The sequence below is a fragment of the Rhizophagus irregularis genome, chromosome 8 (genome assembly GCF_026210795.1).
Source record: "Rhizophagus irregularis chromosome 8, complete sequence".
Lineage (NCBI taxonomy): Eukaryota > Fungi > Glomeromycota > Glomeromycetes > Glomerales > Glomeraceae > Rhizophagus > Rhizophagus irregularis.
The window spans coordinates 4,579,960-4,606,841 of NC_089436.1; the positions used below are offsets into that span (position 1 = coordinate 4,579,960).

The window sequence follows — 26,882 nt, forward strand, 5'->3', positions numbered from 1 at the left end:
TTCCGACCATATATTTTCGGCTATTTCAAGCTTTAAATAAATTATTTTTGAGCAATTTTAACCAAAATCGGTTAGTTTTAGATTTTTTTTTTGGGTTTAACCCTATATATAGTTTATTTAGGTATCGTTTCTTTATTTTATTTTTTTTTTAAAACATACTGAGCGGTGTTTAATCATAAACATTTACTTTCTACCAGTTTATTTATTATATTATAGTGCGTTATTTACCATATTTTCTGTAGCTTATTCCTTGAACGTTCGTGCATAAGCTGAGATCCAATTTTGTATTATTGTTATCTTAGGGACGTCTTCAGCTTTCAATTCACCAGATTCAACAAATGTCAGCAGTTCATTATACATATCCTTTGCTGACATCTTATCCTTTTGATTAAGATTTCCATTCAAAAAAAAACTTTTCAACAACTCCTTTACCTGCTTTGTCATTCTTTTTCCCTTTCCTTTTCCCCCTACTTTTTGATTGCTTTTTAGTGCCCATCCCATAGGAAATTGAAAATTCATGTCAACAGAACTAATTCAATACAAATCATGTAGGTTTATAATTTGAATTATGTTTGTTTAGGTTTCACATCTATTTACCTTACATCTTCTAATTTACCATCACCATTATTATTATTATCCATGAATTCTGGTATGCTAGGTGTATCTATATATAGAAAATTATTAGTCAAATGTTATGATGAAAAAATTTTATTTCAATCAATCACCTAACAGAGGAATTGTCCAAGTTAATTCAGGTTCAGTTTGTTCAGAAATTTTTGGATGGGGACGAATAATTGGTTTGGTGCATAGTTTGGCAATTGCAGCAGGAGAAAAATTATTCCATGGACCAAAATGTGGAAGTGATCGGGCACATACATAACCTGTCATTTCGCCAGAAATTGGCCATTTCCAGTAAAACAAATTTGAAATACCTTTTATAGTTTTGACATTGGGCTTTGAATTTTGTTCTTTTTTGCTAATATTATATATTTTTTCATCTTCAGGTTCAAATTGACTTCGATTTGGTTCTAAATTTGCCAGTGATGTACCAGCTAAATGTTTAGCTGCTTCCACTACACAGGTCGAACAGATGTCATTGTCGCAAAATTTGCCTGGAATTTTTCTGGCAAATTGAGAATTATCCCGGTAAATTGAGGTAAATTGTGTTACAATTTTGGGATAATGGAGGTCTTACAATTTGGCAAATTTTGTCAAAATGGCGACAATCCTACACAATTCCTAATTCAAATGTTGAGAAATTTTTCAGAAATTTTAGTCAAATTTTTAGTAATTTTATGCAAACGTAATGAAAATTGTGGTGAATTTAGTCAAAATTTTTAGTAATTTTATGTAAACGAAGTGCAAATTGTGGTGAATTTAGTCAAATTTTTAGTAATGTTATGTAAACGTAATGCAAATTGTAGTGAATTTAGTCAAATTTTTAGTAATGTTATGTAAACGAAGTGCAAATTGTGGTGAATTTAGGTAAATTTTTAGTAATTTTATGTAAACGTAATGCAAATTGTAGTGAATTTAGTCAAATTTTTAGTAATTTTATGTAAACGTAATGAAAATTGTGGTGAATTTAGTCAAATTTTTAGTAATTTTATGTAAACGAAGTGCAAATTGTGGTGAATTTAGGTAAATTTTTAGTAATTTTATGTAAACGTAATGCAAATTGTAGTGAATTTAGTCAAATTTTTAGTAATTTTATGTAAACGTAATGAAAATTGTGGTGAATTTAGTCAAATTTTTAGTAATGTTATGTAAACGAAGTGCAAATTGTAATGAATTTAGGTAAATTTTTAGTAATTTTATGTAAACGAAGTGCAAATTGTGGTGAATTTAGTCAAATTTTTAGTAATGTTATATAAACGTAATGAAAATTGTGGTGAATTTAGTCAAATTTTTAGTAATGTTATGTAAACGTAATGAAAATTGTGGTGAATTTAGTCAAATTTTTAGTAATTTTATGTAAACGAAGTGCAAATTGTGGTGAATTTAGTCAAATTTTTAGTAATGTTATGTAAACGAAGTGCAAATTGTGGTGAATTTAGTCAAATTTTTAGTAATGTTATGTAAACGTAATGAAAATTGTGGTGAATTTAGGTAAATTTTTAGTAATGTTATGTAAACGTAATGAAAATTGTGGTGAATTTAGTCAAATTTTTAGTAATTTTATGTAAACGAAGTGCAAATTGTGGTGAATTTAGTCAAATTTTTAGTAATGTTATGTAAACGAAGTGCAAATTGTGGTGAATTTAGTCAAATTTTTAGTAATGTTATGTAAACGTAATGAAAATTGTGGTGAATTTAGGTAAATTTTTAGTAATATTATGTAAACGTAATGCAAATTGTGGTGAATTTAGGTAAATTTTTAGTAATTTTATGTAAACGAAGTGCAAATTGTGGTGAATTTAGGTAAATTTTTAGTAATGACGCCAAATTTACCAAATTTGAAATAAAAATTGTCAAAAATATTACATATATTTTGATATTTATTATATAATCCATTAATATCCCTACATATTCTTCCTACACCCTTACTGTTCTTTTTCTTTTTCTTTTGAGGTTCTCTTAGGAATATTATCATGAATATGTTCCTGTTCTTGGGACGATGGTTTGGATGATGATTTTTTATTTGTTTTTTTCGATTGATCACGCATGTTGTCAATAACTTCCTGCAATTCATCAAGTGCTTCGTTGTTTTTATTTGTGGATTTTTTATTTTTTGAAATTCTTTTTGATGATCGTGTTTGTTGAGGTGTTTTCCTTTTTAGTAGCGATGATGGGGTTTTTGCGGTGTTAATGGTGGGGTTTTGGAGGATTGTTTAGATCGTTTATTTGATCGTTGTCCCGATGTCTGTGATAATGACGTTTCCTCTTGCTCTGGCTCGTTTACCTCATCCTCACCTCTTCTTCTTCATCAGATTCAGCATTTATATCTAATTTATCGACGTTGAGATCTTAAAAGAAAAATTTAAAAAATTTTCTAAAAATTCCGTTCCATAAAAAAAAAAAGAGAACGGTAATACCCAATTACCATAACTTTGTTGACTTTGTTGACTTTGTTGACTTTGTTCCTCCTCTTCACTATTCGATTCCGACTCATCATCTGACTCTTCATCAATAGATTTATGGACTGAGGGAGATTCTCGCTTTCTGTCTTTAAGTGTCCACCAAATTAAATTTGGTGGTGCTTTCTTATTTTTCCAAAATTCATCTTTAAGGATACGAGGACGTACTCTCTTATTTTCTGGAAAATATTTTTCCACGTATTCGTCAATTGAATGTAGAAGTTTCGTTAACTAAAAATAAACGTGTATTAGAAATAGATAAACTTCTATTGTTTTTGGGTTTGGCATTTTTCCAAAATTCGAAAGCATGCAAGGAAATTGATATGTCGAGATTTGGCGAAACTAGAAGCACCAATCATGTATCGATAAAGACATTTTAGTGTCACTGTGCATAAACATAATGAATTGTCTGACTTACTTCATCAGATCTCCATGATAATTTGTAAACAAAAAGGTTTTTGCGGTTTGTGAATGCGTTTGGATCATTCTCGCGTTTTTTAAAAGATTTTCAATAATCAGGGTGATTCTTCATGGCTAATGCGCCCTTCATCCTTCGATCCCGTTTCTGAAATTAAAATAACTATTAGTAATTTTCAATATTACCTAAAAATTTGGAACTTGATTAACTTACTTCTGATAAATGGTTGATTATATGGCTCATTATTTTCTTTTGTTTTATTTCTGCCTCGTTAAGCTAGCTTTCTTTCCATTTACGTCGGCCATTTTTATGCAAATCTGAGAACACATCCCGAACTATACTTAATGTTGCACGAATACCACGTTGTTCAAGAAGTGATTGGATACGGGGGATCAGATCCTTTTCCAATTGTGGTGCAATCTCGCCGAACTTCTTCGTATAATCGATGGGAATTGAATCGATTTTTGCGCTACGAATTAGAATTTTAATTTCGTTCTATAAAATGAAAATTGATAAAATTAATGAGTTTAAACGTCACATAAATAATAAAAATATACCAAAACAAACTTTTATTTCTTTTCGATGCTTCTTATTATATTGTTTTTGTGCTGTCTCTTGCAACGAATGTAGATCTTTTTCAGGGGTATATTCCTCATTGTCTTGTTTATCAAGTTCATCTTCGTTATCGTCATCATCATCATCAACCTGAATATATTCTATTTGTCGATTTTGTCGTGAACGTTCTTGTGAGTTCAGAGAACGCTCCAGCATTTTCGTTATTTGCCCGAACCCAGTGGACATTTGTTCTTGAATTGACGACATTCCCCGTTTAAGTCGTGAAATACGTTCTTAATGTACAAAAAAAATAGTAATTTTTAAATTAAGTTTGCTATTTAATCAAAATTTCGAATGATCTGCCAAATTATCCGCCAAAACGTAAATTATACCTTCAGTATCCAGACTTGATGACCTATTTAATCGATTACGATTGTGTATTTGGTCGATGGATTCGGCTGAATTTAAGTGTGATAAAGAGCAAACTGTCTGAATGCCCTGTCCATCACGAGAAGCATCGATAGATAATGGAGAATGTAGTGTACGAGTACGACGCGTTAACAAACTTCTTTTTTTGGTCATTATCAGAAAAGAAATGAAGTAAAAGCTAGAAATGTGGAAGGAACGAACGTAAAATTGAAGAAACGTAAAGTAAAAAAGAGTTGAGTAAAAAAAAAATTAGAAAGGAACAAAAATAAAATAATTTGAAAATTGTAAAGACGATTTTAATGTAAAGGAACAAAAATTGCAAAATCGACAATTGTATTGTAAAAAAAAAATCACTCTTTATATATTTATTCCAATTAAATGTTTTCTTCGCGTAATTGTTTGAAATAATTAAATAATTTTTGAATTGTTCTATTTTGGTAATCGCTGATTTTGGGAAATAGTTAAATAGTTAAATGATTTGAATTGTTCTATTTTGGTCATCGCTAATTTTGGAATTAATTAGCCAATCGCTAAGTATATTAAGAATATAATTAAGAATAATTTGGAATTTAATATATAAATTTAGTCAAACAAGGTTACGAGGAGTATACTGAAAGTTAAATTTATTGTTATCGCTGATATATTTAAGTATATAATTAAGAATAATTTGGAATTTAATATATAAATTTATACTATAAAAAGTTAAACAAGGAGTATACTGAAAGTTAAATTTTATTGTAGATCTGTCAAAATGTAACATATTCACTTTCGATTATATATTGATCTACAATTGATGTATTGATGTTCGAAAAAAAATAAAAATGTATATATAATTGATGTATTGATGTTCGAAAAAAAATAAAAATGTATATACAATTGATGTATTGATGTTCGAAAAAAAATAAAAATGTATCATCTGATTATTTATTACAGCAAAATGCTGGTATTTTGGTTAAATTCACATTTTGTAAAATTAAATCAAAATTTGAATAAATGATGAATGTTAATAAAAGACGCGATAGAACAAGAACTAAAGAAAAATGTTATTGTAATAAATGCAACGGAAAGTATATTGATCCAAGAACCAAACAAAAACATTCAATAAGTCTAAGTCTTGATGATGCAACTACTTCAAATGACCCAATGAGTATTGAATCGTCATTCGTTAATGAAGAAATCTCTATCGACCCTCAAGAAAGCACATTATCATCAGAAAATTTGTCAACATTTTCTTCGAAAAGGAGAAAACGAAGCAGGTATAATACTTATTTGGAGCGTGACACTCAAATGCAAAATATAAATGACAGTGATGATAATAATGACAGTAACGAAGAAACTGATAATTATGGCGATAGCAATGATAGGGATGATAACGATGATAACGATGATGGGGATGATAGCGATGATAACGATGATAACGATGATGGGGATGATAGCGATGATAACGATGATGGGAATGATAGCGATGATAACGATGATGGGAATGATAGCGATGATAACGATGATGGGGATGATAGCGATAATGGGGATGATGGGGATGATGATGGCGAAGAAACCAACATTTTTGAAGATTACTCTCCACCGAATTATGATTTTCCAAACAATATTAATGAAAATCAGCAAAATATTGAAGATTGGATAATTGTGTTTGTTTTGAAGTATCAAACTAGGTTTCGACTAGCAGATACCGCAATCGATACATTAATTAAATTCATCAAACATATTTTAACAAATTTTAATTACGATCGTTTTAAAGATTTTCCTACTTCATTGTATACTGCAAGAAAGAAATTAGGATTGAAGCATCAATTTGTCAAATTTTCCGTATGTCCTTCATATCACAAATTATATAATATAGATGAGGTTAAACAACACACAATCCAACAACACAAAGCAATAAAAAAATGTGATCATGTACAATTTCCAAATCATCGTTCACTTCGACAACTAATGCAATGCTCCATTATCAGAACAAAAAGAACTAGACGATGGTAAAGTCGTTAATGCGCCATTATTAATTTATCCGATGCTCAGTATAAAAGAGCAACTTTTACAAATGTATCAAAGGCCAAACTTTGAAAAAAATCTTAAATTATGGGCCGATAGAAGCGTCAACGACCGAGTCTTATGTGATGTATATGATGGTGAAATTTGGAAGAATTTCTCAATAGTGGAATAATAGTGGATGATGAATCGGACGAACAAAGATTTTTTAATAAAGAACATGCGGATGATCATTTGGGTATTATGATTAACGTCAATTGGTTTCAGCCATTTGAAAGGACAATTCATAGTTCTGGTACTATATATGGAGCTAAACCCAAAAATATGCTCATTTTAGGATTAATGCCAGGCCCTAATGAACCAAGCTTACATCAGATAAATCATTACTTGGCGCCAATTGTTGATCAATTTCAAACTTTTTGGGAAGGAGTGGGATTAGACCGAACTTCTACACATTTATCCGGAAGATTGATAAAATGCGCAGTAATTGCTTGTTGCTGCGATATACCAGCTGCTAGAAAATTATGTGGCCATTATTCAGCCAATGTAAGCTGTCACAGATGCTTAAAGGTTGCAAGAAATAGAAATTTTAGTGGCATGGATGATATTGACGAATGGTTTGTTGCTAAAAACGCAAATAGTCATCGAGAAATGGCTTTGGAATGGAGAAAATGTAAAAGCAACGAAGCTAGAAAAAGACATGCAAAGCAATATCACGCGAGATGGTCAGAAATGCTCCGTTTGTCTTATTTCGACCCGATACGATTTTTACCTGTGAACCCGATGCATAATTTATTTATAGGAATTGCATCATTTATCATAAAACGGCTTTGGTTAGGACATGGTAAAATAAATATGGAGGATCTGACGAAAATTCAAAAAAACATGAACAATATTCATCCACCATCAGAAATCGGTCGAATTCCTCATAAAATAGATATTGGGGAATGATTTTCCAATTTAATGGCTAACAAATGGAAAAATTTTTTCCTGATTTATACCAGAGTCGTTCTTTGGGATTTTTTGGACCAAGAAGATCGGAAAATCTTAGTACATTTCAGCCAAGCTTGTTCTATATTAGTCTGAAGGATTGTTACAATCAAAAATTTAGATGACGCACATGAACATTTAATTGAAATTTTGAAACTTATTGAAACGAATTACGGAGAAGTTTCAATAACACCAAATTTACATCTTTCATTACACTTGAACAAATGTTGTAAAGATTACGGTCCTCTTTACTCATTTTGGTATTTCTCCTTTGAAAGGATGAATGGAATTCTTGGTTGATATTTACAATAATATTATTCAAATTATTCAGAATTATTACTTACGATTTACAATTATACAGGGAGTTTACCTAATAGTAGACGAAAAATTGAACCGGAAATTATGCGATTTATGATGCAGAGTTCTCAAATTGAATGAAGATTCAACACATTGGCTCTAAATCATCAGACCATTTTTCAAATACTTGATTTAAATGATGATACAACTGACAATAACGAAAATGAATCTCTCGAAAGTGAGGAATTACAGGCATTTTTAGACATATCTGAAAAGCTGGTTTCTGGCGGGGCAACAGGAACGGAGGATTATTCTGGAGAACTTTCAAGTCTGATAAAATTAAATGTTATATTACCGGATGATATTTTGGATTTACTAGTTGATTACTACAATCACGCTTATGAAGAATATAATTTTAGCTGACCACGGTTAGATTCTTCTTCATCAACCGAAAATTACATTGCTGTAACTGGAAATATCACACAATGTGACAGATTGCGCATCAGTGCAGAATATTTTGGGTCAATATTATCCAAAAGGTATATTAGAAGCTCTTATATTTTAGCACGTTTTATAGAACAACGTGGAAATGATATAGACATATATCCTGGCCAGGTACAATTCTATTTCAAACATACAGTTCATCTTCCGAATGGTCCGACGGAACATTATTTGGCTTTTGTGAATTGGTATAAACCCGCTGCGACCGCAAACATCAGATTTCTTTTTTCCAGCGAAGATTCTGATGATTTTACGAATGATCCGGAACTTTGGAAAAAGGAGTTTTATAATTCTTCGGTTGATAGTATAATTCCGGTTCATCACATATTAGGTAGATTTGTTCCAGCAAAATTTAAATACAAAATGAACTGAATACTTGGCCATTTTACCGTTAAATAGAAGATTTCACATTTAAATTTACCATAATAAATAATTTTTTTTTTTTTGCGAAATTATCCGATTATTATAACAAATTATTCAATATTCAGTAAATAATGTTGCATTTTTTTAGTAAATGATCTAATTTTTCGATAAAATGTTACATCTTTTTAGAAAATGTCAACAAATGTACATTTTGCAAAAAAAGTGTCAAAAAAAAATAACATTCTAACGAAAAATGTAACATTTGACCAAAAAAACATGAAATTTACATGAAATTTGCTAAAAAATGCGGAATTTTCATAAAAAATGCACCATTTGGCAGAAAATCGGAATATTTGACAAAATAAAGTAAAATTTGATTTTAATCGACGAAATGTTGTTACAATGATATTACATTGGTGGCAAAATGCGGAATTTTCATAAAAAATGCACCATTTGGCAGAAAATCGGAATATTTGACAAAAAAAAAGTAAATTTGATTTTTAATTGACAATGCTATAACAATATTACGAAATGTTGTTACAATGATATTACATTGGTGGCAAATGTGGAATTTTCATAAAAATGCTCCGTTTGTGAATATTTGACAAAAAAAAAGTAAAATTTGATTTTAATCGACAATGTTATAACAATGTTACGAAATGTTGTTACAATGATATTACATTGGTGGCAAATGTGGAATTTTCATAAAAAATGCACCATTTGGGAATATTTGACAAAAAAAAAGTAAAATTTGATTTTTAATTGACAATGTTATAACAATGTTACAAAATGTTGTTACAATGATATTACATTGGTGGTAAATGTGGAATTTTCATAAAAAATGCACCATTTGGGAATATTTGACAAAAAAAAAGCAAAATTTGATTTTAATTGACAATGTTATAACAATGTTATGAAATGTTGTTACAATGATATTACATTGGTGGCAAAATGCGGAATTTTCATAAAAATGCACCATTTGACAAAAAAAAAAGCAAAATTTGATTTTAATTGACAATGTCGTGAAATGTTACGAAATGTTACATTTGAGGTGTAATGTAGCATTTTCCCAAAATTTCATAAAATTTGCTAAATCGGATAATGTTGTAACAATGCTATTCTAAAAAATTGCTCAGCGTAATGCAGCATTTTCCACAATTTCCCACCATTTTCCAGGAAAATGGGGAATTTGCATTTTTTGAATTTTGGACAATGGTGCCCCTTCGACCTGTGCTATATCCTCTCCATCACGAATATCATATCCAATCCGAATATATCGTTTAATTGAATGGGAAATCTAAAAAGAAAAGGTAATTTTAATATGAAATTTATTGCAATGACTATAACAATAATACTTACTGCAGCATGATGCGAATCAATAGTTGTTTTATCTTCGCCTGGTTCAAGAAATTGCCAATCACGAACCTCAATTTGATACCACTCATTCCAATGTGCAACTATAGCCATAAGTTCTGATGAATGGTAATGTGCCCCATTATCTGAAATTACTCTAATCCACTTTGGTTTATGTTTTATTGTTTCAAAAACAGCTTCAAATGAGGAGGCTGTAAACCAAGCATCCTGTTTGGTATCAGTTGACCAGTGATACGATCGTAGGCCCTTACATCTAACTCTTTGCAATCTTTTTTTTTGTAAAAACCAGAATTGTATGAAGAGTCCATCCACGTTTTCCAAAAAATTCTGCTTTAGTTTCCTGAGCAGATCTTGGCAAAATTCTCATCTTATAATCAACAATAAATAATGCACCATTCTCATCAAGACTGGCCAACGTAGCTTTAAATTGAGCATTCAAGTATATCTTTCGTGTTGTAATGGCTAAAAAATATTGCAAGTGTTCCTTTATTTCGTCTAAAGAAGCAACTTGATCCTCCATTATATGTAGGTGCATAAATTCAAAAAATTCAAAAAATTTATCACATTCTGAGCACCGTGAAGTATGTTTTTCAGAACACTTTCCAAAAGCATATGGCAAACAATGGGAAATACAGGGATTATGTATTGTTGTACCATCAGCATTAACCACTAATTCTCTTTCATAACCATGACGCAGATGACGCTTTAAATCATCAATTTTTTTGCAATACATTATCCTAAAAATATTTAGAAAAGGTAAATTATAATATCCCTTAAACTGTAAGCAATTGCGGGCAAATTTGCCCGGAATTTTACCAAAATTTCAGCTCTCATCTAATTTTATGAAAAATAAAGCAATTTTAATAAAATTTTTTTCCAAAATAGTTTAAATTATATATTGTGTAGCAATTATTATCATTTATTAATTATATATTAGGAAATCAAAAATTACCTATTGGTCAAAAGTTGTATTTTAAGATAATCACAAAATTTTAAAAAACTTTGCACTTAACTTCGACGATTTCATTAATAATTGATTGTAGCTATATAAAAGCTTAATAAAATATGTAGAATTTGGTATGAGAAACAACTTTCGTTAATATGATTTTTGATGTTTAAAAGTAGGATTTTGACTTTATATAGAACCTTAGTGAAAATTTTATTATACATTTTAATTATATACTCATAAAAATTAATTTTTTTTTTCTCTATTTTGTTTATTATAATGCAAAATTTTTATAATGAAAATAAAAAGTTATAATAAATATTCAAATAGAGAAAAAAATATGATAAGAAAAGTTAAGATTTTACTATATAAAAATTCCGATACTATTTTTGTAGGTTAATTTCTCATCCAATTTTAATGATCAACCGCATATCTAACTCACATAATTTATGGCCAGAATGTAGATCAATTTGGCTGCAAAATTATGTGACGATCTGGCCAAAATTAAAGAATTTTTTATAGCGTAATTTATCCTAATTTAGAAATTGCGGGCAAATTTGCCCGCAATACAGTTTAAGGGATAATCAAACTAAATAATTTATTTATCAAAATAGATTCTACTTACTAATTGCTCCTTTTGCAAAAATGTATTGCGTGCAATAGCTGTTAAAGATTCAAATGGAGTATAGCCATATTCATTACAAGTAAGACAAAGTCCACCCATATCATCCCGATATTTAATGTTACTACAGTTTGCTAATCGGCCCATAAATGATGTCTTTTTCATACCGTTAGGAAAGGTTTCTTCAAATTTTTTCCACAATTTGATTTTTTGATCACGCATATATAATATTGGGGATCCATTTTTATCCACCTGGTAGGAACTTTATGCAACTACACTTCGATCCTGAAAAAAAAATTAGAAATTGTCTTTCTTTAATTTCAGACATCCGTTTAACAATTCTTTTTGGCTTTATTAGGCTTGGTGCACCTGGTCCATTAAGTCTTGCATGTTTTTGTGCAGAATTAATTATATCACTTCCTATCTGTAATAATTTAGATTTTTTAAGATTTATTTTATAATGAATTCAATATGAATTTTATCTTTACCTTAAACTTTTCTTTGAGTTTTTTGTATGTAAAATTTTCGGCAATTATTGAAAGAATCCTAACATTTCCATCAATTCCTCTTTTATTTGTTTCTAAAGCTTTTTGTAAACTTTTCCAAAATGTTTCACTTTCATTATCAGGTTGAGAAAAAGATTTATTTTCTATTACTAATAACATTCCTGATTCAAAGAGTTTTGCTAGATTTTCCCTATCAGATGAAGGATCTGGTGCTTTTGTCCAAAATTCAATCAAATGCCGTTTTTTCATAAATGGTGTAATATTTATACAACCAGAAGCGCAAAACATTGCTTGCCATGCACCTAATTCTTTTTCTTGAAATTGATAATTTTTTGGATAAATCTGATATAAAATTGTAGGAAATTGAATTATTGTATTAGTTTGATCGTACCAGTTTGTGAATAATTTTGACCAACTTGAAAATGTGTTGCCAATTTTACGTTTTTTTATATTTTGTTCGAATATAAGATTCAATATATCAATGTTTTTCCAATTATCACTCGTACAAGTAATTAAATTTTTACTCTTTTCTAATTTATTCAATTCTGTCAATATTTGTTGAATGTTATAATCAGTAATTCCAAATAAAGTCGCACCATCATATTTTTTAAGAATACCGATAGTTTCCCAAATTTTATTAGGTGTAGTATCCTTATTATGATATAATTTTATACCTTTGTTATAAATATCTAAACTGCATTCATCTTTTATAGATTGTACAAAAAGTGAACGTTTGTCTGCATATTTTGTTATAAGTGTAGAAAGATATCCAGGACCAGCACCATAACATCCTTCATGAGACGAAACACCAATTTTACTAACTACAATTAATATCTGATCTAAGCGAATAAATATTGGAATAAATGAAATATCAGCTACTAACTCATGAACAATTGCTTCATTATCAAATCCCATTACAGCTAATCCTGAATACTTTGTTTTATTACTAAAAATTTGGCTATACGTGTTATTAATAGCTGCAGTAGCTGATTGTTGAGTTCCGGAATCTTTACCATCACAAATACAATGAAAACATGGGTTATGTGTTTACTCATCATTAAGAACTGTTATTGCAAAGTTCTTACTGTTAAGACAACAATTAACAGACATAAATAGTCGATAAGGTATTGGATTTATGCAGTTTTCGTTAAATTTGCACGGTTCCCACCAATTTCGTGCATATATTCCATAATGCAAGTCTTCTGAAATAATTCCTTTAGCTAAAAGAGTTACTATATACTGTTTTTTTTTGCTCATTGTAAAAGTTTTTATAACAAAGAAACTGAAATTCCAAAAAAAGTTTTTTATTAATAACGAAACCCGTAAAATTAATTATAGATTGTCGATCATTTTATCCTATCGAGTTCCGATCTGTCACTTAATTATAATTTTTTACTAATAAATATTTTTTTAATAAATAAATTTAATAAATTCGTATATATAATTTTTCTTAATAAATCAATTCATGTAATATCTATTTTAATAATTAAATTTGTATAATGTTTTTTAATAATTACTAAATTTAATGCTTTTTTTAATAAATAAACTCGTATAATGTTTTTTAATGAATAAATTCAATAAATTCGGGTATATATATTAAAATTCAGATATATATATATTTTCGGATATATATATTTTTTATATAATTTGGATATATGTATATTTTAATAAAATTCAGACATATTTTTTTTTATATTTGATCAGGTTCATTTAAGAATGTTATTCGCTTTATATATTTAATTTCCTTCAATTCCTATTATAATTAATCCCAAAAATTAGCCTCCTGAACAATGTATACTGTACGAATAATAAATATTTCCTTGATGTTAATATGTAGTTAGCTCCCAGATTTTTGGCCAGCCAAATTGACAATTCGTAATTCCTTGATGTCAATATATGGTTAGCTCTTGATTTTTGATCAACCAATTTGGATCATGCTGCAGATCATGATTAATTTTTTTTTTTATATAAACGACCATTGTTCGTAATATTGAACTCAATATCAACTCAATATCAATACACTCCCCTACAATAAATTACCGGATTTGGCAAAATTTACATAGCAATTTTCACGTTGCATATAAGTTTACGAATTTTTAATAAAATTCAGCCAGAATTTTTTTATTTGAAAGTTGATCGTAGATAGTTTTTATGTATCAAAATAAATAAATATGATTAATTATAAATATAAAAAAGTTTTCTCATTGCAAAATAATATAAAAAATTATGAAATTATCACTTTTTTTCAGCAATGGGTCAACTCTTTAAAATTTTAGAAAATTTTCTTTATTTTTTAATACATGAAAGCTACAATTGATTGGCTTTCAAATAAAAAAAAATTTGACTGAATTTTATTGAGAATTCATAAAGTTTCATATAGCCCGAAAATCAACAATTTTACTAGTAAATCTTATAAAAATTTGTAATTACATAGTAAAATTAACAATAATTGACAAATTTTAGTCTATATGAAACTTAACGAATTCTCTACAAAATTCAGTCAAAATTTTTTTATTTGAAAGCCAATCAATTGTAGCTTTCATGTATTAAAAAATAAAGAAAATTTTCTAAAATTTTAAAAAGTTGACCCATTGCTGAAAAAAAGTGAGAATTTCATAATTTTTTATATTATTTTGCAATGAGAAAACTTTTTTATATTTATAATTAATCATATTTATTTATTTTGATACATAAAAACTATCTATGATCAGCTTTCAAATAAAAAAATTCTGGCTGAATTTTATTAAAAATTCGTAAACTTATATGCAATGTAAAAATTGCTATGCTAATTTTGTCAAATCTGGTAATTTATTGTAGGGCAGTGTATCAATATCAATATCAATATCAATTCAATATCAATTCAATACAATATCAATATCAATATCAATATCAATATCAATATCAATAATATAAAAACGTACCCTATACTTAGCGCATAAGAGCTAACCAAATTAGTAAAATTTTCCTTCCTTTCCAGGATAGCACGATTAGCATAACAACCAACTACAAGGACTATCACTATTAAAATGAAGATCACCTGATATCGTTAACTATATAGTGTGATCTGTATATAGTGTCAAATAAATAAATTTACAAATTGAAAAATTGAAAGATGATCATCATTTACGTTACAATGAAAATAAACTAAAATTGAATTCACAGGTTAGAAAATTTAAAGCCGCATATAGTAACTATAAACAAATTAGTTCTAATAAAATTACCCTTTTTTTTATCATTTATTTAATTAATAAAGTAATATTTAACAGTTAATGAGATTATGTTATTTCAATCATAAACTATTATATAAATTAATAAATTAATTTTATTACATAAATTGTAATAAATTTTTGATAAAATCAATTTTTTTTCAATGTAAATAAATAATAAATCGCAATTTTTCAATGAAAACTACTTTTTTTTAAATTTAAATAAATGTAATAAAATCATCATAATTTTGCAATAAATTGTAATAAAATCGTAATTTTTTCAATAAAATTGCATTTTTTTTAATAAATTTGATAAAAATCAAAATTTTTCATATATTAATAAATAATAAAATCGTAATTTTTTCAATGGAACCACTTTTTTAAGTTTTAAATAAAATGTATCATAATTTTGTAATAAATTGTAATAAAATCACATTTTTTTAATAATCATAAATCATAAATAATTATAATAAATCATAAATTTTGCAATAAATAATTGTAATATTATTACTTTTTTTTAAAAAATAAAATATATTATAAATATATAAAAGTCATAATTTTTTTTATAAATATAAGTAATTCATTTACTTTTTTTTTACTTTTATTCATTTTTCATTTTAATAATAATCAGATTCAAAAAAAATTTCGAAATATGATTGCAAACATTACAACCATCGTGTATATACTCTCTGTGACTGATGAAACTATTAATAATAGTGTCTTGCAGAAAGGCATGGCTATTTCCTGAATTAATAATGAAGATGCATTTCAAATATATAAATTTAACAATTATATGACTTTAATAAATAACACAGACCTTGATTCAGATGATGGATCTGAAGTAACTTCGCCACTTAAGGCAGAAAATGTATACTTAATTACAGGAAAATTTTCAACAATTCAAGATGGTTCAATAAACATCTCTATTACAACTAATGTACAACTCCTTATCAATAAGGAAGATATTACTATAATAAAATCAACTGTACATCTTCTTGGAAAGACTTTGTGGTATGCAGAGTTAACAGAAAGTGGATATACTTTACAAATACAAGTAAAGCCATATTTATCTAAGGATCAATTTACTCCATTTACTGTAAATTTAACTCACCCACCAAATGGGCGATTTAAGAACGTGTTAACAAAAGCCAGAAAAAATTCAACAGTTCATACAACAGGAGTATTTTTTTTTGCAAAAGATCAATTATACTGTGAAATTTTGGAATTTCAGTTTGTATTAGCAAAAATAGAATCAGATAACAGTATTGTAGTTCCATGGAAATCAAAATCTGATTCACGTAATGAAGGATCTTCAAAATCTGTTATAGAACAAAGAATCTCTCTCATACAACAGAATTCAACAACACAACCATCATCATCAATAACACCAACCAAAAATAAACGTAAAACAAATATGACTAAAATAGCAGATATTTCAAGATCTTTGCTATTGCAAAATCAACAAAGTGATGAAATTCATGATAGTGAAACTTCTATTACAAATGAAGAAAATGAAGAAAGAATTAATGAAAATATTGAAGAAAACGAAGAAAGAAATGAAAATATTGAAGAAAATAAAGAGAGAAATGAAAATATTAAAAAAAAAATAATACGCCAAAAATTTCAAATTCAACAAGAGGTAGAAAAAAACAAAAAACTAAATAATGTTTATGAACTAACGTAACCCAGTAATAATCTTTTCTTTAATTTTTTTTATTATCTGTTCTTTATATTTTATATGTAATAAGTGTTATATTTATTTTTTTTAATGAAATAAAAAACGTATTTTATTTTTTATGTCAAAGAAAAGTGGTTTAAAAAAAAATTTGAAGTCAACGTAAAATTTAATTGCTGATCATGTTACACATGTCATAAATCACCTGACAAATACGAACTGTTTTTAAAATTCTTTTTTTATTATCTATTGTTTTTTATATTTTATATGTAATAAGTACTTTATTTATTTTCAATGAAATAAATGAAATAAAAGAAGTTGCATTTATTTTATTTTTATATCAAAGTATAATTAGTTCAAAAAAAAAAAAAATTTGAAGTCAACGAAGTCTACGTAAAATTTAATTGCTGATCGTACTATTACGCATGTCATAGATCACCTGACAAATGCGAACTGTTTTTAAAATTCATTTTTATTATCTGGTATTTTTTATATCTTATATGTAATAAACATTATATTTATTTATTTTTTATTAAAAAAAAAAATGAAGTTATTGTAAAATTTAATTGTTGATCCTTAATAATAATATTACAAATATATGTTATAGATCACTGATCATATATATATGAACTATTAAAACTTTCATAATAATTTGATTACTAATAATTTTTTTAATAATTTATTACTAACATTAAATCATAATTAATAATAAAACTGAATCAGATGTCCTAAATGGGATCAAATTCAAACAATGAATTTAAATAGAGATGCATTCAAAGTAGATCCAAATGTGATTAAAGAATATTCTTGCTTGGAACAAGTAGCATCACAACCGCTTCCTATTTCATAAACAAACCTAGATTATCATATTATCAGTTATCATATAAGTATAATAAAGCAATTAGGGGTTCTTTAAAAAAAGTGTTTATTTGACTATGCATTTATGCTCATGTTTTATTTGAAGCCCGCCGCCAGGCGGCCATAGTGGTACAGTTCTAGTTGTTTAATTTAAAAACAAATAGTACAATTGAGATATTAAAAAAACAATCCATTCTGTATAGTGTAAGATAAAAATATAATAAATAAATTATGTATCAAAAACTATAAAGTAATTATTATTTATAAACAAAATATTATAAAAAGTATATTAATAAACATTAAAAACTTTCCTTGTAAAGCAATAAATAAAAAATCATGGAAAAAGTTTAAGTTTGGCAAGTTTCAGACTTCTAAAAAATGTTTTTTTTAATTTATCACACAAAAAAATATTTAAATCTAACGATAATTTATCTGCTATTACCCAGATAATTATCTGTTAATATTCAGATAATTATCTGTTAATGTATAGATAAATTATCTGTTGAAGTTCAAATAATAAAAAATGGGAAAATTCAGAAAAAATATCTGTAAAAATTTTTGGAAAGTTTTGCAGATAATAAATGCGAAACATCACAGTTCATCTGCGGAAAATTACCAAAAATAGAAAGAAATAACTGTGATAATTTATCTGTGCATTGACAGATTTTTGTTCGATTTGGCTTGCCATAATTATCCGGATTAGGGATTGGAATCGATTAATCGAAAATCGACAAAACATAGTAAAATCGATTCTCGAGAATCGATTCTCAGCAATTTTTTACATATAAGTTAACCTGACTTCAAAGTAATTTTTCATGCCGGCCAAGTGCTGATTATTTTTGCTGAAATTAGAAACTGATTCAAAGTCAGGTTGGTTATCTATAAGAAAAATCTTGAAAAGATTCGATTTTCGATTCCAATCCCTAATCCAGATATCTGTCGGATTGATCAGATATTCATCGGATATTCGATTAAATAATATATATGTGTGTGAATTTTTTCTTTAAAAATAAAAAGATTTTATCATATCCCTTTTAATAGGACATTAATGTAAGAGTTTGGAGTATTTGAAAGTAACTAGGTAAAGGTTTCACTAACAGTTTTTCTTCTTTTTTTCAATAGGGATGGACAAATGGACTTTCTTTTTCTTTTTCACTGGAAATTGGAGCTTTAGTTTCATTCAGATTTTCTCGTAGGAGTTCTTTTCATGGATATTTTTTTTTTCTTTTTTACTATTTTAACACGTAATTAATCATTTCTTATTTTTTTTATAGTCTGACGGACAAACAGTTTGGGACTTTAGAAGACATTAAAAAATTGATAGTTTATTTTGTTCATTTCATTTGACTTTTTGTTTCCTTGGCCTATTATTAACTGTTTTTTTATAGGAACAGACAAACAGATGAATGGTTTGAAACTTTAGAGAACATTAAGGGTAGAGTTTTGTTTTTATTTATTTCATTTTAACATTTTCTTTATATTAATTACTAATGTTTATTTTTTTCTCACCTTTATTTTACAGGAATGGACTGATAGATACATTTTTCAGCCCATTTGATTTCTTCCTTCCTTTTTGCCTCTTGAACTTTATTATTCACGCTAACAGTGGGTAGACTTTTCTTTCTCCCATAAAACCCGTATCTCTTTCCACTTCTAATTTTTTATTCCTCTTTTAGATTAGCTGATAGCCAGGTGTGTTAGAGACGCTAATATTTAGAAGTCCCATTTGAGTATTTTGTTTCATTTTTTTGTTCGAGGGTTTCTTGTTCTTTTTGGCCATTACTAACAGTCTTTTTTGGATTGATAAACAAAAGATTAAAGAATTTAGGTCCATTTTGACGTTAAGGTTTGTATTTCATTTTTTTCAAAGAATTTTTTTTGCTCCTTCAACTATTACTAATCATTCTTCTTTTTATAGAGCGGTTTTATTTCCTGAGTGGGTTTACTTAAAAGCTGAATAAAAATAGAAAAAGAAATAAAAATTACGTTCCTAAAAGAAAGAAGAAAACTGGTTAATGATGATCGAGCAAAAAAAAACTTTTTCAAATAAATGAAATACCTACTTCACTTCAAAGTCAAAAGTTCTGAAAGAAACATAATCTGAACTGTTTCTGCAAAAAAAAGAAAGCAACGGTTGGCAATAACAGAAAAAAAAGTCTTGAAACACAGACATACTCTTTATTCTATTCAAAGTCCCAATACATTGCTATGAGAAACAAAATTGATAATAATCAAAAAACTCGACCTAAATAAAAAATAAAAAAGACCAAACTGTTCCTAAATACTATACAAAAGAAGAAAAAGGTTAGTAAGCAAAAAATCTTTCAAACGAAATGAAATATCTACTTCAGTGAAGTTCAATTCAAACAGAAATTTGTGTTAATAAAGATCCTGGGCCTTTCTGTAAAAAAAAAAGCAATCTCATTCACCTTTTACTAACCAAGTTGTTAAAGTTGTAAATGAATATAGGGATAATTGTGCAGCTAAGAAAAAGGTCCAATTTGTTCCATCGTGAGATCAGATACACAGGTTTAATAATTTGAACAATACTCTTAATGGTAGATTGCGTGATGAATCAAGTGACGCCTGAAAAAGTAATTTCTATTAACAACAAGCGCACAGATACTGAAAGTACAAATAGTAGGGCAAGGAGATTTGTTAAAAGATAGATGTCTAGTTTAGGGTTTTTTTTTTGTTCCTCATGTAAGTAGATAGGTATCGCCTTTATCAGGCATTTTACTGTATACAAAAAAATGAGAAAAGTGATCACGTGACTAAAATGATCTACATCGCAAAAAAAAAACAATAAATCTTACATCTGTGACTACGTTTGACTGTCTTTGTGTCCATTAACGCCCTTTATTTTTGTGAGAAATTCCAAAACAATGACTTGCACAAAAAGAAAACCTATAATAAATTCTCATTAGACTAATGGTATATTAATATATTATTAGGCACATAGTATTCAATATGGTCAATGTTGAATAATGAAGTGCCTAATAATGGTTATATCCTTGGTAGCCTTAATGATCATGATTTTTTCATATCCGTATGTTACACATAATGAGAACTTATTTGTTGGTTAAAATAGTTTAATAGTTAGTTTGTCCTTTTCTCATTTTCACGAAAAATTTTATATTACGCACTTAATAAATAATATCTGACATAACAATGCCAGATATGAGCAAAAAGATCGGCATCATGATCCTTTGGGATACCGCATATAACACAATAATTTAAGCGGTAACAGGAGTATAATTAAATTGAATACTAGTATAATTAAAATAAATTTTGTTTGAACTTTATTATAGCTTAAATGATTATAAAATTTTTTATATATTTTACTATTGAAATTTCGGGTGTTCATATACGTATCACGTGACTTTATTAAAAAGTTATGTAAAAAAAATTTAATAAATATAATTTTTTAAAAAAACATGTAATATGTGTATTTTTTTCTGTTCTGCAAGTTTATTTAAAGTGTCATTGGTTTATTTAACAAATTCTTTTGTTTTTCCTGATTTTCGTTAAATTTTAATTCTGCCCAACATTAAATGATAAGTATAGAACATTTACTTTTTTGGAAACCTGCGTTTGAACATCCCATGTACAAATAGGAAATCATCTTTATTATTAATTTAAAGTTAATAAATAAATTAATTAAATTAATATATATATATCATCACATTTTGATGTTGCCTCCTTGTCTTGCTGATTCTGGAAAATTATATATGTATTGGTGTTTCTTGCGCTCCTGGTTGGATATTTCGGCTAACTGAAATATTATTTAAAAAAAGTGTATTTATTCAGCCAAAAATAGTAGATATTGAACCAATAAAATATTCAAGATCAACATGAATTTTTTTGGCTGGGTATTATTAGCCGAAAATTCACTGCGCCTTCGGCTGAATTTTTTGGCCATTATTGCAATACTTGTACTTGTGATCAACATTTAGTATACAATGCGTTTTGCATAAATATTATTACCATATTTATCTGTACTAATAAGGCGTTTAAGATAAATAATAAAAAAAAAGAAAAAAGATAATTATTTTATTTATCTTTCCAATTAGGAAGAATTTGATATAGTAATGGATCATAGAGGTAATTATATAGCATAAATATTTAATATAAAATTAGAATTATCCCTAAACAATTTTGCAAATATAAACTAACTATATTATATAAAAATTATATAGCTCGTAAGTTAATAGGTTATCTTATAATTAAATAAAATTAAATAATACCAGAAACTAATTATTATTTTCATTATATTCTATGTACTAAATAATTTATTTAATGATTAATAATATCATAGTTTGTAAGTTATCAGTTATTTAAATTTTTAGTTTTTACTATTTATTTTACATAATATTCAAATAACTAAATTCTTTGTTTAAATAACTAATTAATTATATTACAGCTGGTAAGTTATAATACTTAAAAATGTTATATTTAATATTGTACTCATTTATTAATATTTTAATATAATTTAACTAATTATATTCTTAATTTAATAAATAGATTGTAAGTAATATATTCAATTTATAGTGAATATCTTTCTATTATATTTATATTTAACTAATTAAAAATTAATAATAATTCAGGGTGTAAGTTATACGATGTCTATATTTCTATTGTTTAATCCACAATTTAAGCTAACTAAATTTCTTTATTTGAAAAATTATTTAAATAATATAGTTCGTAAGTTATTTATTTAATTCTATTATTACTTATTGTTGTAATATTTACATATAATTTAAACTAACTAAATTTCTTTATTTAAAAAATTATTTTATAGGTGGTACGTAATTTATTTAATTCTATTATTACTTATTGTTATAATATTTACATATAATTTAAACTAACTAAATTTTTTTATTTAAAAAATTATTTTATAGTTGGTACGTTATTTATTTAATTCCATTATTACTTAACGTTATAATATTTACATATAATTTAAACTAACTAAATTTCTTTATTTAACAGATTGTAAGTTATAAGTTATTTATTTAATTCTATCATTACTTATTGTTATAATATTCACATATAATTTAAACTAACTAAATTTCTTTATTTAAAAAATTATTTTATAGGTGGTACGTTATTCGTTTAATTCTATTATTACTTATTGTTATAATATTTACTACATATAATTTAAACTGACTAAATTTCTTTATTTAAAAAATTGTTTAAATAATATAGGGCGTAAGTTATTTATTTAATTCCATTATTACTTATTGTTATAATATTATATATAATTTAAACTAACTAAATTTCTTATTTAAAAATAATATAGAGAGTAAGTTATTTATTTAATTCTATTATCACTTATTGTTATAATATTTACATATAATTTAAACTAACTAAATTTCTTTATTTAAAAAATCATTTAAATAATATAGAGAGTAAGTTACTATTTATTTAATTCTCGTTTAATTCTATTATTACTTATTGTTATAACATATAATTTAAACTAACTAAATTTCTTTATTTAATAGATTGTAAGTTATAAGTTATTTATTTAATTCTATTATTACTTATTGTTATAATATTTACATGTATAAATTTTAAACTAATTAAATTTCTTTATTTAAAAAATTATTTAAATAATATAGGGAGTAAGTTATTTATTTAATTCTATTATTACTTATTGTTATAATATTTACATACTATATTTAAACTAACTAAATTTCTTTATTTAAAAAATTATTTAAATAATATAGGGAGTAAGTTATTTATTTAATTCTATTATTACTTATTGTTATAATATTTACATATAATTTAAACTAACTAAATTTCTTTATTTAAAAATAATATAGAAAGTAAGTTATTTATTATATTCTATTATTACTTATTGTTATAATATTTACATATAATTTAAACTAAATAAATTTCTTTATTTAAAAAACTATTTAAATAATATAGATAGTAAGTTATTTATTTAATTCTATTATTGCTTATTGTTATAACATATAATTTAAACTAACTAATTTCTTTATTCAATAGATTGTAAGTTATAAGTTATTTATTTAATTCTATTATTACTTATTGTTATAATATTTACATATTATTTTAAAAAATTATTTAAATAATATAGGGAGTAAGTTATTTATTTAATTATTATTTCTTATTGTTATAATATTTACATATAATTTAAACTTAAATAAATTTCTTTATTTAAAAAAATATAGGGAGTAAGTTATTTATTTAGTTCTATTATTACTTATTGTTATAATATTTACATATAATTTAAACTAACTAAATTACTTTATTTAAAAATTATTTAAATAATATAGAGCGTAAGTTATTTATTTAATTCTATTATTACTTATTGTTATAATATTTACATATAATTTAAACTAACTAAATTAAAAAATTATTTAAATAATATAGTTTGTAAGTTATTTATTTAATTCTATTATTACTTATTGTTATAATATATACATATAATTTAAACTAACTAAATTTCTTTATTTAAAAAATTATTTTATAGATGGTGCGTTATTTATTTAATTCTATTATTACTTATTGTTATAATATTTACATATAATTTAAACTAACTAAATTCTTTATTTAAAAAATTATTTAAATAATATAGAGAGTAAGTTATTAAGTTATTTATTTAATTCTATTATTACTTATTGTTATAATATATACATATAATTTAAACTAACTAAATTTCTTTATTTAAAATAATATAGGGCGTAAGTTATTTATTTAATTCTATTATTACTTATTGTTATAATATTTACATATAATTTAAACTAATTAAATTTCTTTATTTAAAAAATTATTTAAATAATATAGTTCGTAAGTTATTTATTTAATTTTATTATTACTTATTGTTATAATATTTAAATATAATTTAAACTAACTAAATTTCTTTATTTAAAAAATTATTTAAATAACATAGGGAGTAAGTTATTTATTTAATTCTATTATTACTTATTGTTATAATATTTACATATAATTTAAACTAACTAAATTTCTTTATTTAATAGATCGTAAGTTATAAGTTATTTATTTAATTCTATTATTACTTATTGTTATAATATTTATATATAATTTAAACTAACTAAATTCTTTATTTAAAAAATTTATTTAAATAATATAGCTTGTAAGTTATTTGTTATTTCTATTGTTATATATTTATATAATATTTATTTGCTAACTGTATTCTTTTATTTTAAAATTTCTATTACTTTAGTTGGTAAGTTATAAAATATAGCTTATTATTATATATATTTATACAAAAACTAAGACATATATTATCTTAAATTCCTATTTAAATTTTAGAGTAAGTGTTAATTTTAATCTTAAATTTTAGTGTAAATTTTATTATAAACATTTATATAATTTTAATTATTTAAATTAATAGATTTGGGCAAAGTAGAAACAAAATCATAGATGAATTTATTCTTGAAAAAAAGTTAAGTTGGATTCCTTATAATAAATTTAAAAATGTTGAATATCTTAATGAAGGAGGATTTGGTACTATATATAAAGCTACTTGGTCACATTATGATGGAGATAAAGAAGTAATTCTTAAATGTCATAATAATTTAAATGAAAATTTAAATGAATTTTTAAATGAAGTATGATAGTATATTATTATTTTTTAATTTAAATTATAATTTACTTATATTAATATATTATTATTTTTTATAGTGGAAATATCATAGAAGTTGTTTAAATTCATATGAAATTATTTATTTTTATGGATTTACAAAAAATCCAGATACTTTGAAATATATGGCAATAATGGATTATGCAAACAAAGGTAATTTAAGAGGAAATTTAACAAGAATAATTGAAAGTGGTTGGGGTCATAAACTATGCATGTTGTATGAAATTATTTCTGGACTTAATTGGATACATAATCAAAATCTTATTCATCATGATTTTCATGATGGCAATATTTTAAATCATAATGAGAGTCAAATTTTTATTAGTGATTTAGGATTATGTCAACCTGTAAAATCATTATTGAAAAAACACAATATTTATGGTGTTGTACCATTTATGGCACCTGAAGTATTAAGAGGCAAACCTTATACTCCAGCTAGTGATATATATAGTTTTTCTATGATTATGTGGGAATTTACATCTGGGATACCACCATTTAATAATAGAGCACATGATATTCAACTTAGTTTAAGTATTTGTAAAGGTGAACGTCCTGAAATTATTGAAAATACTCCACAATGCTATGTTGATTTGATGAAAAAATGTTGGGATGAAGATCCATTAAAAAGGCCATCTTCTAAGGAAGTTTCAAAAATTATTAATGAATGGATTTCTCTTCCTTATGATAAAAAAATTGAAGACATTAATGAAGAATTAAAATGTAATATTATGGAATTTATAAATGCACCAATTGGGCATAACAATCTTACTACCGAATCTCACTCACAGGCTTACTATAAAAGTCGCTTACTTAATTTTACTAGTAAACAATTGAATGAAATTCTTGAAAGTAAAAATTCACAAACTAGTATACAAGTGAGTGAAATGCTAGAAAGCAATGATTTGAATGAATGTATGTTTGATTTGAAGAAATTAGGTATGTAAAGTGTATATAATATAGCTGTTATAATATAAAATAAATTAATTTACAAATTAATTAATTTATTTATTTAATTTTTAGATATTAAAACAAATGAAAATTAATTAATTATTTGTGTTTTAAAAAAGATATAGCTTTTTTTTTGTAATATTTGATATCATGAATTTAACAAAAAATTGTTCTTTATTTTATTTTTTTTAGATTTATTTAAACACTAAGGCTAGAGTAGTAAAATATTTTAAAGATTCTTAGTTTGTAATTTAAATAATTCCTTTTTTTTTTATTTTATCAAAATTAAATATATATATGTATTCTCTTCTTAGAATTATTTAAACACTAGGACTAGAGTAGCTAGTAAATATTTTACAAATTCTTAGTTTGCAATTTAAATAAATCTTTTTTTTTTTATAAATTATCAAATAATAAGTATATAAACCCATTTCTAATACATAAATTAAATTTATTTAGTTTGTATTGTGGGGGGCTTCCGAA

The 26,882-nt window shown here is 25.4% G+C and overlaps 8 protein-coding genes across 8 annotated transcripts; 3 read left to right on the forward strand and 5 right to left on the reverse strand.

The window, feature by feature from the left end:
• Positions 1-243: 243 nt before the first annotated feature.
• On the reverse strand, positions 244-888 carry OCT59_028875 (uncharacterized protein; the record flags this gene model as incomplete). Its single annotated transcript, XM_066147624.1, has 3 exons — positions 244-529; positions 598-664; positions 726-888. 3 exons carry the CDS (start codon positions 886-888, stop codon positions 244-246), a joined length of 516 nt encoding a protein of 171 aa, XP_065994314.1.
• Positions 889-2,543: 1,655 nt separating this feature from the next.
• On the reverse strand, positions 2,544-3,738 carry OCT59_028876 (uncharacterized protein; the record flags this gene model as incomplete). The annotated part of the gene is made up of 4 exons (XM_066147625.1): positions 2,544-2,772; positions 2,903-2,966; positions 3,044-3,308; positions 3,709-3,738. 4 exons carry the CDS (start codon positions 3,736-3,738, stop codon positions 2,544-2,546), a joined length of 588 nt encoding a protein of 195 aa, XP_065994315.1.
• A 33-nt stretch (positions 3,739-3,771) lies between these two features.
• OCT59_028877 (uncharacterized protein) lies at positions 3,772-4,632 on the reverse strand (the record flags this gene model as incomplete). The annotated part of the gene is made up of 3 exons (XM_066147626.1): positions 3,772-3,990; positions 4,063-4,343; positions 4,443-4,632. The coding sequence occupies 3 exons, from the start codon at positions 4,630-4,632 to the stop codon at positions 3,772-3,774; spliced, it is 690 nt and encodes a 229-aa protein (XP_065994316.1).
• Positions 4,633-5,475: 843 nt separating this feature from the next.
• Positions 5,476-6,341, forward strand: OCT59_028878 (uncharacterized protein; the record flags this gene model as incomplete). Its single annotated transcript, XM_066147627.1, has 2 exons — positions 5,476-6,125; positions 6,338-6,341. 2 exons carry the CDS (start codon positions 5,476-5,478, stop codon positions 6,339-6,341), a joined length of 654 nt encoding a protein of 217 aa, XP_065994317.1.
• Positions 6,342-9,766: 3,425 nt separating this feature from the next.
• On the reverse strand, positions 9,767-10,741 carry OCT59_028879 (uncharacterized protein; the record flags this gene model as incomplete). The annotated part of the gene is made up of 3 exons (XM_066147628.1): positions 9,767-9,931; positions 9,994-10,215; positions 10,295-10,741. The coding sequence occupies 3 exons, from the start codon at positions 10,739-10,741 to the stop codon at positions 9,767-9,769; spliced, it is 834 nt and encodes a 277-aa protein (XP_065994318.1).
• Positions 10,742-11,552: 811 nt separating this feature from the next.
• Positions 11,553-13,339, reverse strand: OCT59_028880 (uncharacterized protein; the record flags this gene model as incomplete). The annotated part of the gene is made up of 4 exons (XM_066147629.1): positions 11,553-11,758; positions 11,829-12,000; positions 12,065-13,089; positions 13,168-13,339. 4 exons carry the CDS (start codon positions 13,337-13,339, stop codon positions 11,553-11,555), a joined length of 1,575 nt encoding a protein of 524 aa, XP_065994319.1.
• Positions 13,340-16,081: 2,742 nt separating this feature from the next.
• On the forward strand, positions 16,082-16,972 carry OCT59_028881 (uncharacterized protein; the record flags this gene model as incomplete). The annotated part of the gene is made up of 1 exon (XM_066147630.1): positions 16,082-16,972. The coding sequence occupies one exon, from the start codon at positions 16,082-16,084 to the stop codon at positions 16,970-16,972; it is 891 nt and encodes a 296-aa protein (XP_065994320.1).
• An 8,313-nt stretch (positions 16,973-25,285) lies between these two features.
• Positions 25,286-26,494, forward strand: OCT59_028882 (uncharacterized protein; the record flags this gene model as incomplete). The annotated part of the gene is made up of 4 exons (XM_066147631.1): positions 25,286-25,315; positions 25,493-25,604; positions 25,995-26,387; positions 26,472-26,494. 4 exons carry the CDS (start codon positions 25,286-25,288, stop codon positions 26,492-26,494), a joined length of 558 nt encoding a protein of 185 aa, XP_065994321.1.
• Positions 26,495-26,882: the final 388 nt, after the last annotated feature.